Source organism: Hippoglossus hippoglossus, chromosome 21, assembly GCF_009819705.1.
Source record: "Hippoglossus hippoglossus isolate fHipHip1 chromosome 21, fHipHip1.pri, whole genome shotgun sequence".
Lineage (NCBI taxonomy): Eukaryota > Metazoa > Chordata > Actinopteri > Pleuronectiformes > Pleuronectidae > Hippoglossus > Hippoglossus hippoglossus.
In genome coordinates, this window is record NC_047171.1 from 19832705 (window position 1) to 19847046 (window position 14342).

The following is a 14342-nucleotide window of genomic DNA, read 5'->3' on the forward strand; positions in this document are numbered from 1 at the left end:
CCAAAGTTTTGGTTAAATCTGTGAAAACATAAATATTGAGCGAAATACAGAAAAAATATCTAACTTCGTGTTTTCAGACGTGAACTTTCACTTTCACAACCTGGAAATCTGCGTAGTGTTCAGGAGAGGGATGACGCAGCATGCAGGGGCCAATACATCGCGAAAAAATGTTTTAGATTGTTAACGAGTTTATGTTTACAGCACATCTAAGCCTGGCGTTTATCACCAAAAGTTCTCTTGACATCTCCAGCTGTTTGGTCACATCACTAGTACAGATTTTAATTAGAGGACTGAGAAACTCCTGAGAAAGTCTTGAGCCCCTCTGGAAAATGAAATGAGGTTAATCTGGAGTTCAGTGCATGTTTGAAAGCAGCTTTATTGCAGATATTATGCATTTTATTCTTAGATAGTCTATTTATTATTTAAGTACACACAAATATGTGCATTTTTGGTATTTATTCACGTATTATAAATGTAGTTATAATAGTAGTGTAGTAATTTCCCCCGTGCAAATAATGCATGGCAGCACTGCTGTACCCTCTACTGACAAGCTGTCACTAGTGCAGGCAAGTGTGTGGTCCTCATGATCCACGCCTGCTCGCCTTCTTGTGTGGGTGTGGGTGCATGTGAAACCAGCATGTACCTCATCTTCCACACATGCCTTTCCCTTTCTCCTGTGTGCTCTTGAGTCCACGCTGCCTCCGGGGCCTAATCCTCTGATCAGCATGCCAGGGGAGCCCAGGGGGGCCTGACTGGACCGGTGGAGGAGAGGGGGCCTGAGGTGACGCCTACAGGCTTTAGCCACTTTCTCAGATTGTCTCAGCCACTTGTACCGATGCAATGTGGCTTTGGCTTATTGTTGACTACGGGGGTTGAGGTAGAAACTGCAATCCCACCCCCCTCCCACCTCCAGTCCATCTGCTCCTCAGCCATCCTCCAGAGCAGGACATGAAAGAGAAAAGTTACAAAACCGTGCGCGTATAAAAAACGAAAAATCATATTTAATTACATTTGATGCCTGAACAATCGTCTAATTCTTCAAAAGACAATGTACTTGCAAATGAGGGGGGAAAATAACTTGAATGCCACTTTCCCTTATGTCCGATGTGTCAGGTTCAAGTTACTTACTAGACAAAGGCCCGGGTGAATGGAGTGACTTGGGAGATTGAGGGGAGTTGCTTGACACACAAACAATTAGCACTCATCCCTGCATAGCTTGCCGTGGCCCCAAATCCCCACATTTGTCCAGACAAATTGACTGGACCCCAGGTCTTGTTTGTCTAGCTCTGCTGGCCGGCTGGAGGGGGCTTGAGGGCAGCGGGGAACGGTCCCTTCAAAGAGCAGAACTCCTGGGAAAAGGACGAATAACGTGTTCTGGTCAGAAAATTAGCCTTCCAACACTTTTTAATACACATCTGTGAAATACGTACTCTGTGCTGGTTGAAGCATCTATCAACTGGTAACAATATGGTTCAGCTGTAAGACCCTGAGATCAGAAACGATTTTGGATAGAGAGAAAAATGGATTGTTAAACTAAGACAGGAAAAAGGAAAGTCTGGATCAACATGCTGATGGGCCTGGGCCCCTATGGAGTTTTCCCCACTCAATGTGTTCACCATTCCTTTGCTGTAGGTGTACTATGTGGTAATTGTATTAAAAACAGATTGAGTTAGTTAAGTACATTTGTCCATTTATCAAGGTTACATGTGACATGTTTGACTTGGACGTTGGGCTCAAGTGCGATGCCTGCAGGTTTGGTTTCACAGAGGCATAAGTCAAATTTGAGTTTTAGCCTGAAAGGATTACTTTGGGAAGGGGTACAATTTTTGAGGGGCAACTTTGCGTAACAGCACAAATATAATGAAACAAAATAACCTCCAAAATGACAGCACAGACCTGTAGTCATATTCACAGACATTCACTTTTACCCTTAGAAAGACTTTAAAAATTGACTCTTTTGTAAAGCGAGGAGAGTTGACAGTAAGAAAGCTTGGGTAAATTCTGGAAAATAGTTTTCTAATCTGACATTTTTGTGGACGACATGTTTGAGGTGGAGATGCTATTTTGGACTGTTCTGGAAGAAGTGTAATGTTGTGATGCCACAGTTGGTACGTAAATATATATATATATATCATTTTCTTTAAGTTTTACCCCATTAAAGAACAATCTGGGAAACATTGGTCAAATGTTGACTGGTACATGGCACTACACTCTATAATAAAGACTAGTGTGTAATGAAAAATTTGATTATTGGACTATACCCATAAACAAAGTAAATTTAAGAAAATTCATTTCCAAAGATTTTGTTCTGATGTGCTTTTCTTTTTATCTGTCTCCTATTTAGCAAATCTTAAAAGGTTTAATTTTATACAATCCATTAGTCCCACAATTGTGAAATATGATACATTGATAAGTTCAGACAGTCAGAGTAATGCTAAAGTCATGTGTTTCAATTGCAGCATTTGCCTATATCCTCTTATTGCCTTTAAAAACGTTTCCCATCAGTGCTTATATCAGACTGCCATCTAGTGGTTACTTTGTACACATCTGGTGAGCCCAATATCTGCTGCAGACCACTAAGGCCTCAATGTGACTTAATTATACAGCGTGTCCACACAGTTACTACAGATTAAAAATCATGTCAAAGAGAGGAACTGTTAAAAGAAAAACGGTAAAGAAGTCAGACTGAGTAATGCAATGATGTTTATTTTTAAGAAAATCTTGTGGACGAGGCACTTCTGGTCTATAGCGTTCCCGTGGTGGGGCCATCAGGCGTTGTCGTGGCAGCGTTTGTCGTCGTCAGGGGGGCAAGCGTGGTGGTCGTCGCCGGAGTGGGGGTCGTTGCCGGCGCAGTGGTGGTCAGCACTGGTATTACTACATCTACTCCAATGTATGGCTCATCAGGAATTTCAGTAAATGCCCAAAATTCATTAAAGCCATAATCAATGTCCTCAGTAACAGGATCAACAGTTGTTTGTGGTGTCGTCTGTGGTGGTGGTGTCTGTGGTGGTGGTGTCGTCTGTGGCGGTGACGTCGTCTCCGGATCATATGGGTCAACAGGTATTTCGTCATACGACCACATGTTAAAGAAATCTGTTTCTTGTGGAGCCCTTCTCACATGATGCCTAAGAACATTTTTTGACAAAGTCGGGTAACAAGCTGCCAACTTGGGGCACAGTCTCCCAGTAGCATCCACATATGCCAGTTCATGGCCAGAGTCCTGTGAAAAAAAAATCTTAATTTTAGTTTTCATAAAAAACTACTTCACCAATGGCTTCGAACATATTTTGCACTTGACTTACCCTGTCTGGTAACTTTGATATATCCATAAATGTACTGGAGGTCTTCCACTGTTTAATTGCACCTCCTTTGTTGGTCAAGAATTCTGCCAAAAAAAAACAAAAAAACAATTTCAAATCTCTTAGATTTGAAAGTCTGCACAAATCAGAAGTTAAGATCCTTGAAGTTTAGCCTATAGTTATGGGCTTAAAAAATTTAACGCTTCCACAGACCATTTACAAAACATCACATCATGTTAGATATTCTCGACATTAGAAAGGTGACTTATGGGGTGATGCTATATGCAATTATTTACCAATACCCCCACATTAGGTATGTTATAAGGCAATAGAGTATGTGGGGTGTGTGTCTGATGGCCTTGTTAGATGATTAATCCCAATAACTGGCTTACAGGTCCAGTTTTGCTATTGTTGTACTGGAAAGATGTTTTTATTTCAATAAATATTTTAAAAAGGAACTTAAAGTGTTCTTTGTCACTTTCTAATAATTATGGTAGAAATGGTAATTAACACCTATATCATCAAGATACATACTGTAGATCCAAACAGTTAAACTGTAAAAAGAGTATTTGGCTGGAAGTTTAGACAGAGCCAAATGTTTTGATCATTCGAAACAAATATTCAATTTCAGAAGTAAATTTTCAAATTGAAAGTTACTTTTGATCTTTGAAAATTTTAAAACTTTATTCAAAATGAAAATAGGTAAGGGAAAGGTTTAATTAAAACCTAGTATTCAATTCTGGAATTAATAATTTATTTTTCAGTTTCAGATCAGTAAATGTTCTCCTCGCTGAAAAAAAAAAAAACGGGATGAAAATATCAGAAGGTCCAAAATATGCTTTGCAAAATAATGCATTTCCCTCTTAAGTTCCCAATTAATATTTTGGTCTGTTTTGACTTTACATTGAGTTGCCGCTAACAGTCATGTGGTTTGAGAAAAGGGGATGCAAATCTCAGCAATTAATCAAATGCACAACTGTCAAATAATGCATTTACAATGCAACCTTATCTCCAGAGATCTATGAACCGAAATACTTTTTTTAGACGTTTAACGCGACTCACAGATTCAGCACCAAGTAATGACAATTAAACGTGTTTTAGCTCAGGCTTTATATGAGGGAGTTCGGCAATTTTCAACAAACTTGTCGTCAGAAATATTGACTGATCAGACCAATCGCAAGGAAATGCTTCTTCAACTGAGTCTAATAAATCCTTGACTCCAAGAATTCATAAACATCAGGCATCGGATAATTTAACATCGTGATTAAACAGCAACAAGCGTCATATAGTTTTTAAACCGTAACATTTCGGTAGAGATGATGACGTAGTAACTGTGCGCGCTCCCACGAGGTGCATGCACTTCTCGGCGGGCAGAACTCGACACAACACCAGACCCTAAATTTAAGCTTAATTCAGAAGATTTGGAAATTTATATTTTTAACAGAAAACCAAATTGTTAAACTGAAGCAAACTTTAAAAAAAAAAAAAAAAACATTTTCAACACATACATAAGTTAGAGAATAAAGTCAATTTTTTAAAAAGGGGCAAAAGAAATAATTAAATCGTGCACAAGCACAAATGGGTGAGGTGAGGGGGTGTTCTGCTGCAATTTCACCACTAGATATCACTAAATTCTTCACACTGAACCGTTCATTCAATGTTTTATTGAAATCAAATCCTGCAGCTCTGGAGTCAGAGATACCAGCAAAGATGATACAAGTAGGAATAGAAGTTTAAAAACCACAGGACAGTTTGAAGCTCTACGTTTTAAACGGTAAAACCCACGAATGACCCCAGAGAGCAGCAGCTTTTTTTTTTACCTGTGAGGAAATTCCGAACCAACGTGGGGGGGCGACGGTCCTTCAGGTCATCAGTCACCGACCTAAACTGCCTCACGCTGCCGCCGTGAAACTCGTCCTGGTCGGTCGAACGCCCACGTGCGCACCGGTGGCTCTCTGCGTTGTTGTGCTGGGCTAGAATGAAGACGAGCCAAACCCGAGCCATCAGTGCAGACGCCATGGTTGCTCCAAGAACAGCTTCTCTCCGACTGCTGCAGACTGAGACACCTGCAGATCCTTCTGAGCTAGGGGCCCGCACAGGTGTATTTATACCTGGCATGAGGCGTTCACTGGGATCAGGGGCAAATAAGGTTACCACCCTGAACACTGATCTCAACCTATCTTGAAAGCTAAGCAGGGTCGTGCCTGGATCCTGACAGGAGACCCCCTGGGGATATAGGTGCTGTAAGCTTTTTAATCCCCCCATCTCAAATCAACAGAGGGCGCTGATGCTTCTGTAGTTCAGAAATCAGGACTTTCTTTTAATTGAAAAGGAATTCAAATAATGACTGGGCGGCCTCTGGCGTGGGGCGTTCACTGTGATCGGGAGAAATAAGTTCCTGACTATGGGGCAAATACAACTGCACAAACTGCTACTAAAGACAACAACAGGAGCACAAAAATAATAATTCAAAACAACCATAAAGAATTATCTACCAAAAGAAACCCAAAAATCGAATCCGATGGAAACAAAATGACCATATCTTTGATCAGCAGAGAAGAGTCGTGAGGAGTGTTAGTGGTGTTTTGGCCACTATAAGGAGTCTGGGTATGGAAAGTCATATTATTTAGGAAGCTGAGCAGCTTCAAGTCTGGTTGGATGTGACACCAGGTGCTGTAATCTTTCTGAATCAGCAGGGGGCGCTGTTGCTCCTGTAGTTCAGAGTACATAACTTGTTACAACAGGGAACTAATTGATTGATGCTCTTTTTAAAAAACTAGTACCTGTTTGTGATGGTGTGTTTGCTTGACTTGTGATAATGTTCCACACTGTAAGATAACAGATGGTGTCTCCAGGAGATTAATCTGTAACTGATGAGTCCGTCAGAACTGAAGTCGCCTCTTAAATGAAAAGTGAAACGTCTCCAAAAAACTAAAGCAAGTCCAGTTGCTTATATACAGCTGTGTACAACCTCTGGAGATAACAGAGCATTATATAATATATTCTATAATTATTGTGATGTCTCTTAATAAGTGTATGTGTAAATCCTTTGCGGATATTTAAACTGTGCAATACTTAATTATTTGTGCAATTTTACACTCACTATTCACATAGTATAAGATATTGGTATTTTTCAGCCTTTTTAGTCGAAATTGATTTTTCTTTTAAAAGCTGTTACATTTGATTTGATTTTCATTTGATTAATTGAGACTGATAAACGTCATATCAGCTTTTAAATAAACTATTTAAGATATTTTTAGGGATGAAGGAGTTAGTTTTTTTTGAAAGCCTGATATAGTTGCTCTATATAAGCAAAGTGTAAATAGACAGTATAGGAACATAAAACATGTTGAAATTGCACGTAGAAATCAAGTATTGCACAGTTTACATATCAAAACGACATCGTTGATACAAGTTTAATATAATTTTGCGTGGATTTTTTTAGCTGTGAATCAACGTGTCAAGAAAAAAACGCTGGATGTTGATTATTGCTCCAGCAGTAAAAAGCATTGTCAGAAGTGGGATTCGAACCCACGCCTCCATTCGGAGACCAGAAATCCCGTTTGTACCGGAAGGTTTTATCCTTGAGTCTGGCGCCTTAGACCGCTCGGCCATCCTGACAACCGTACCTGAACTCAGTAGATATAGCTTCTTGACCATATAGAACCGATGTTGACTCATCTCTAGATGTTCCGTTACACGAGGTATCGAACTAACGGGATTAGCGAAAACAACACACGAATCTGCAGAACCATCGGGTTCGTGATTTAAACGCAAGATGTTTTTCTAAGCGTTTTTACGTGTTTATTATATAGAAAGGGTTTGTGTGAGATCGTAGTTTCGGTTCGTTCGTCCGATCTTAGAATCTAAAGCCGGATCGGACCCGCAGACTGAATGTGGTCAGGCGTTGGTTAGATCAGCAGGGGGCGCTGCTGCTCAGAAGACAGGACAAACACAAAAATAATTCATACGACCATAAATACGTTAAATTTACCACAAGGAAACACGACATTAAAGCGAATGGACACAGAATGATCATATTTTTTTCAGCAGACTTTCTGCATCATTTCAGGTAGTTGCATTGACTGGCACCAGGGGGCGCTACGGAAAACATTAGTTTCTTATGCACCAAGTTAACATCCAACGAAGAAGTAAAACCGGAAACGCAAAGGGGCCACATCGTTTTTTTTGGGCTACTTTATTGCAAAATACAAATCTTACAAGCAAAGTCCTTTCTAATAAATAATTTAAAAAAACAGAGTTCAGGACTGAGACTTGTTAAATAATAATAAAATAAGCAGAAAACCAAACAATATAGGGCAAAAGAAACAAAACAAATAATATTACAAAGAAGAATGTGAAAATAATAATAATACCTGCTTGGGGTCCAGATACTTACAACATATGTTCATATAAGAGTGTGGCTTTTTATGTATCCATGAAAATAGACAGTTCTTTCAAAAATAGAATAGAGTGTTAAAAAATTACATTTGTGCAAAAAATATTTGACAGGTACTAATTGGAAAAAAAAAATCCATTATGAGAGCAGATTTAATATATTTAAGTCAAGTCAACACTGTCGCACAGCCAGAGCGTGTTCAGCAAGAGCCTCAAATGGAAGCAGTTGCCATGGTTACCCGAGTAAAACAAAAACACGCTGCTGCTCGTGTAGTTTAGTGGACAGGACTTGTAACAACAGGGAACTGATGCAAGTGCAGAGTGAAACTGTAAAAGTGAAATGTCTTTGGAGGAATATGAAAAAAGCAATATTATCAAACTCAAAGTCAACTTTATTGTCAATTCCGCCAAATGCACAAGACATAGACGGGATAGAAATGATTGTTCCTTTATCCCTTGTGTAAACATGTAAGTAGACATACATGCGCTCAACATATATAAGTATAACAACATATAAATAACACACTCAACATATAAGTATAACAACATATAAGTAAAACACTCAGTAATATGTACAATGTAAATAGACTCCATCAAAAGATTGCATTTACAATTTAAGTATTGCACAGTTTAAATATCGACATATTCAAGACGTCAGAATTAATGAAAAAGTTATGAATTCAATCAATTTTGCAAATATGTAAAATAAAAAACTTAAATCTCTTATTTACATAGTAAATTCTTAAATTACCAAAGTTTTGATGACTGTCAGTACTGCAGGGTGTCCTAAAATTAATGTCAGAAGCGGGATTCGAACCCACGCCTCCATTCGGAGACCAGAAATCCCGATCACAGGAAGGTTTTACCTTGAGTCTGGCGCCTTAGACCACTCGGCCATCCTGACACTGGGTCCTGTTGCGACATATCACGACCAGATCTCATCTTCATTCACACCGTCACATTAAAGTTTTCTGTCTTTCACATCTGCGCTGACAGTAACACACGTGTCCACCAGGGGAGCTCCAAGTTGTTTATCTTTCACTTCCGGTGGTCAAACACGTGACTCCCCATGCTACTACCGGTTACTACATAACCAGCATCAGTCACTGTTATGAAAACAGCCTGGAGCTTCCATACGGATCGAACTCTGCAGAGGAGCCGCTGCTTTACTGAACATGTCGGTCTACAGGAACGCAGTCTGGTTAGTGAAAGGCCTCCAGGAGTACACCAAGTAAGTTCACTGACAGCTCTGTGTACTCTGTGTACTCTGTGTACTCTGTGTTCTCTGTGTTCTCTGTGACCGTGTACTTATGCTTCACTCATTTGGACCTTTTATTATTCTTTGGCTCTCGTGTCTGACTGTTTTGGTGATACTGGATTCCTACATTTCCCCTTGGGATCTATAAAGTGTCTATCTATCTATCTATCTATCTATCTATCTATCTATCTATCTATCTATCTATCTATCTATCTGTCCATGTATCTCTCTCTCTCTCTATCTATCTATCTATCTATCTATCTATCTATCTATCTATCTATCTGTCCATGTATCTCTCTCTCTCTCTATCTCTCTCTCTCTCTCTCTCTATCTATCTATCTATCTATCTATCTATCTATCTATCTGTCCATGTATCTCTCTATCTATCTATCTATCTATCTATCTATCTATCTATCTATCTGTCCATGTATCTCTCTCTCTCTCTCTCTCTCTCTCTATCTATCTATCTATCTATCTATCTATCTGTCCATGTCTCTCTATCTATCTATCTATCTATCTATCTATCTATCTGTCCATGTCTCTCTATCTATCTATCACTGAGTCAAGTGGTCAAACAACATATATGCATATAACGTTTATGCAACATATACTTATACTAATTCTCTGTAGTAATAGTCCTGAGAGTACACTGAAGGTTAAACTACTCGACTTCCTCTGTTGAGTAATAGCTCTTATGGTGCAGTTACTGGTTAACTAGTAGTGATTAACAACACAATACTAGTCTGCAGTATATCCAGAGCTGCTACTACAGAACTAATGATACAAGCCAATATTTTCATCGGTTGATCAATTAAATGAAGTTTTGTTAATTTCATTAATTATATCATGAGGATACACACTGCTAGGAAGCTCTGAAAAGTATGAAGAATGGTTGACATGACAAAGAAACAAATAGGAGTCCACCTCAGTGTTGACATCAGAACAAGTGGAATCATTGGTGACACTGTGTGTATATGTACTGTAAGTACGTGGTGCATTCAGGGTCCTGCTCTTTGCTCCCGACAGGAGTGGCTATGAAGCAGCAGCGAAGCATTTTGTTCCAGCCGACCTGGACGTGAACCTGAGCGGGAGGTCCTTCATGATAACAGGAGCCAACAGTGGGATAGGAAAGGCCACAGCACAGGAAATCGCCAACAAAGGTGAGTGAGTGTTTAGCAGAGTTTCGCCTCAGCTCCTGGGAAACCTTCCTGCTGCTCTGTCTGCTGATGTCGTTTTGTTTTTCGAACATTCAGGAGGAATCGTTCACATGGTTTGTCGAGACAAGGGCCGAGCAGAGGCAGCCAAAGATGAGATTGTTGAACGGAGTAAAAATGAGGTGAGAAATATGGGACGTGTCTTTCTGTTGCTCTTCATCAGTTTTATTCCTGTTTGAACAGATTTACTTTTAGATCATGATTATCCAGTGGAAGTCACTATTTTTCAATGAGTTTGATCATTATTATGCTTATCTGTTCCATTGTCTTATCAACAGAACAGAAACGTTTTCTTTTTTTATTCACAGAACGTTCACGTCCACGTCGTCGACATGTCCAGTGCGAGACAAGTGTGGGAGTTTGCCCAGAGCTTCTCACAAACCGACGCTGTGCATGTGCTGGTGGGTAAAAATGCGGCATCATTTGTGAGACGCACATCAGTCTTCTATAGTAAAATGTTAATCACTTTGTCGTGTTCACCAGATCAACAATGCAGGCTGCATGGTCAACCAGAGAGAATTAACTGAGGAGGGTCTGGAGAAGAACTTTGCCACAAATACACTCGGTAACGAAAAGAAACACAAATCAAATATCTGAGTTTAGATACTGATTCTATATTATTTCTGTTTTTTTTTCTTACTTTGAGAAATATTAACCTTTTCTTTTTTCAAAACTTACGAAAATATCTGTTTATATGTTTGTGTTCAAACAAGAACTTTCTTTGTAAATTATTCACCATTAAGAAGAATAAATAAACTTAGAAATAGATGTTTTGACATTTTACATTCTGCAAATCACATCTTGCTGGTAAAGATTTTACTCAACTAGAATTTTGCATCGGCATGTTTGTCTATTTAAAAGGAAAAAGAGATACTATAAAACGATAACCCTTAAAATCAGGTAAAGTGAGATTAAATAACAAGCAATTAAGATTAAAATAAATTGACAGCTTCTGATAGTCAGTCAATGATCTGTAAGTTTAGATTGTCAACTGTAGCAGTAAAGTTATACTGACCTCTGACTTTATTTCCAGGTGCATACATCCTCACCACAGCACTGATACCTGCACTGAAGAAAGTCCAAGATCCAAGAGTGGTGGGTTGAATTTCAACTGGAGATGAGAACTCAGTAGAGCTCATACCTCCGCCAAGGTCCGGCAGTCCCTTTTATGAAACCACATTTAAATTCACTAGATCCAGATTTTTATTGGAATCTGCACCAAATCAAACACACTCATAAATATCAGTCCCCTTAACACCATATCTTGCAATGTAAAAGCAAAAAAAACCTGGATCCACCTCTTTGTCCGGATCCGTGCTGATATTTATTTCTCAGCTTATGTCACTTCCTCCCCCCAAGTTTTGAGAAATTTCCTTCTGTAGTTTTTGCATCATCCTGTTTAGAAACAGGGGTGAAAACATAACCTCCTTGGCGCAGGTAAAATGTCGCAAAAATGTTGCAGCACAAATACAGTTGGATATTTAAAGTCAGACGTCCGTATTAAGAACCAGACTCACATAAAGTCAAAGATGAACATCTGCTCCTGCCGCTGCACAGGTGACCGTGTCGTCCGGCGGGATGCTCACACAGAGGCTGAACGTTGACGACCTGCAGTGTGAGAAGGGGACGTTTGAAGGGACCACGGTCTACGCTCAGAACAAAGTAAAGGAGACTGATTGACGGCAGCTGTTTGATCATCACGGCGCGTGTTTGTTGAAATGTGCTTTATGTTTTTCACTGCGACAGAGGCAGCAGGTGATTCTGACGGAGAGATGGGCTTCTCAACACAAAGAGATCCACTTCTCCTCCATGCACCCAGGCTGGGCCGACACACCAGGTACAGAAACAACTACTGCAGGCTGAGTTTTATTACCTACGCCAAGGAGGTTATGTTTAATATTATATTAATAATATATATTTATTATTATATTTGTTTGTCTGATCACTCAAAAACTACAGAACCGATTTCCATGATATTTGGTGGAGCGGTGGGGAATGACCCAAAGAAGAGGATAATCAGTTTTGGGGTTGATCTGGATCTTTCACTTTCTTTATCATGGCGAGAAATGGCGTTATCCTTGAGCTCCGTATTAGTTTGTTAAAGATTTTAAAAATATCCATCTTTCTTCCCCCACCTCAGTACAATGGAGAGTAAAGGTGTTTTTTTTTTTGCATAAAAAGATTTGAATGGCACTCAATACCTCCACCAAGGCCCAACAGACTCCTCATGAAAACACATTTAAAATCACTAGATCCAGATTTTTATTTGAATCTGCACCAAATTACACAAGCTCTTCAATATTAGTCCCATAAACATGAATCCATGAATTATTGGATCCATGAATTATTCTCTGAGAAATCAACAAAAATATCTCGGAGAAGAAGAAGTGATAAGAAAGTGATGTTCTGGTGTCCGTCCCCTAAACCGCACCGCAAATTAAACGGTCGTTCCTTGTCCCTTACTTCTTCCTTTCGTTGAAATCCGTCCTGTAGTTTGTGCGTAATCTTGCTCACAAACAAACCAATGCACAAACGGACGGACGGGGGTGAAAACATATCTTTGTTTTGCAGAGGTAAAAATGTATGTTTGTGATATAATTATGATAAATGAAGGAAACATTTTCTAAATACCAGAGCAGCAGTCACTTTTGGCAACGTTTTTTAAAACTAGATCACTGCTGTGTACTTTGTTGTTTTAATTCTGAGTTTTTAGACCAAGCAGCGTCTGGTTGGATTAAACCCGACACAAACGCACGCGTGACAGGAAGTGTTTTCTCTCTGTAGCTGTCCAGACGTCCATGCCATCCTTCCACGCCAAGATGCAGTCCAGGCTGAGGACGGAGGCCATGGGGGCCGACACCGTGGTGTGGCTCGCTGCGGCTGCGGCTGCCGTCAAGCAGCCAAGCGGACTCTTCTTCCAGGGTCAGAAACAAATCACTTCAGTAACTTTTGATGTAACTTTTGTTTTACCGTTAGCCGTGTGACGTCGGTTTTCAGAGGGTGAAACGTCTCGTTGTGATTCATTCATGAACCATTGCATCTTAGTATTTTGTAGAACAAACACTGTATTTGTGGTTTAGTGTCTCTCCGTGTTGTTCCTTATGTTTCCATAAAATTGTGTCCAGATCGTAAAGCGGTGGCGACACACCTGCCTCTGGCGTCCTCCAGATCGACACCGCAGGAGGAGGAGAAGCTTCTGGCTGCGCTGGAGGAGTTCGCCCTCAAGTTTAAACCTTAGTGTCTCTGCAAATACACAAATGTCTTTTAAAACCAAGCACTCCTCTCTAATTATAAGTAATGTTTACATATTTGTTTTTTTGTTTCAATGTACAAGACACATTTTACACTGTTTTTGGACCAATATCTTAAAGAACAGATGTTTCAGCAGAGAATGATATAAAGAACAGATGTTTTTTTCATGATCCAAATATGGAAAATATAAATGTAAAATGCTCCATACTGTACATCAAGGATTGTTTTTCTGTGAATGTATAACACAAAATGGAAATTTATAAAATTATTTCTGTACAACATATTGTTCAATTTCTTAAAACTATTGTGATGTCTTCATTCTATCACAAGTCATTTATATGTATGGATTCAGGCCACTTTGTATAGACACAGAGTAGTCACCACTTTACATCCATCTGTAAAACAATATTGGAAAAGACTCATGTTTACATTTCATCAAAATTCTACGGATTCATACATTCAGTCTTTGTCCTAAAGACAATTTAGTATAATACTGAAATTCAAGTTTCTGTTGTATTGGAAATAAATTAAGATAATAACCCTAGTGACAGAAAATGTATCAAAACTTTGACAATCAATTATTTCTTTCTGTAATTTCTCAAGTTAGAAAATATAAAAAATCCGCTGCCTCCAGAGTTGCAGCTCTTCAGTTTCATATGAAATTAATACCTTTAGCACCTTGAATCTACCTGTGTATAAAAAAAATGCTTTATAAATACAATTGCCTTTGAAAATATGGACTAAACTAATTACCATATGATAGTATGTGATTATATGTGTTAATTGTGACAGTTAATTGAGAAAATTAAATTTAGTAATGGATATACTAGTCCCTAAAATAATAAATAGTGGCTGGCTGTTCATTTAGGATTTCTCCTTAAGTTTTTCAGTTTGGGAACAAAATGCTATTTGGTATCTATT

General features: G+C 39.1%; 2 protein-coding genes and 2 non-coding genes across 6 annotated transcripts; 1 reads left to right on the plus strand and 3 right to left on the minus strand.

Moving 5' to 3' along the window:
- Positions 1-2685: 2685 nt before the first annotated feature.
- Positions 2686-5737, minus strand: LOC117754908. The gene is made up of 3 exons (XM_034574259.1): positions 5120-5737; positions 3303-3385; positions 2686-3220 (listed from the first exon to the last, which is right to left on the minus strand). Exons 1-3 carry the CDS (start codon positions 5562-5564, stop codon positions 2744-2746), a joined length of 1005 nt encoding a protein of 334 aa, XP_034430150.1. The 5' UTR covers positions 5565-5737; the 3' UTR covers positions 2686-2743.
- Positions 5738-6809: 1072 nt separating this feature from the next.
- On the minus strand, positions 6810-6920 carry trnal-caa. The gene is made up of 2 exons: positions 6883-6920; positions 6810-6855 (listed from the first exon to the last, which is right to left on the minus strand). It is a non-coding gene; the product is annotated as a tRNA-Leu (tRNA).
- A 1573-nt stretch (positions 6921-8493) lies between these two features.
- trnal-caa lies at positions 8494-8601 on the minus strand. The gene is made up of 2 exons: positions 8564-8601; positions 8494-8539 (listed from the first exon to the last, which is right to left on the minus strand). It is a non-coding gene; the product is annotated as a tRNA-Leu (tRNA).
- A 164-nt stretch (positions 8602-8765) lies between these two features.
- Positions 8766-13694, plus strand: dhrs12 (dehydrogenase/reductase (SDR family) member 12). 3 transcript variants are annotated; one of them, XM_034574766.1, is made up of 10 exons: positions 8766-8928; positions 9982-10115; positions 10209-10291; positions 10478-10570; positions 10653-10734; positions 11203-11264; positions 11727-11831; positions 11916-12006; positions 12954-13091; positions 13295-13694. In XM_034574766.1, the coding sequence occupies exons 1-10, from the start codon at positions 8873-8875 to the stop codon at positions 13405-13407; spliced, it is 957 nt and encodes a 318-aa protein (XP_034430657.1). In that variant the 5' UTR covers positions 8766-8872; the 3' UTR covers positions 13408-13694. The 3 variants fall into 3 exon arrangements, with proteins under 3 accessions (XP_034430657.1, XP_034430659.1, XP_034430658.1); XM_034574767.1 differs by having other exon boundaries at positions 8787-8928; positions 9942-10115; XM_034574768.1 differs by lacking the exons at positions 12954-13091; positions 13295-13694 and adding an exon at positions 12094-12277 and having other exon boundaries at positions 11916-12062.
- The last annotated feature ends 648 nt before the right edge of the window (positions 13695-14342 follow it).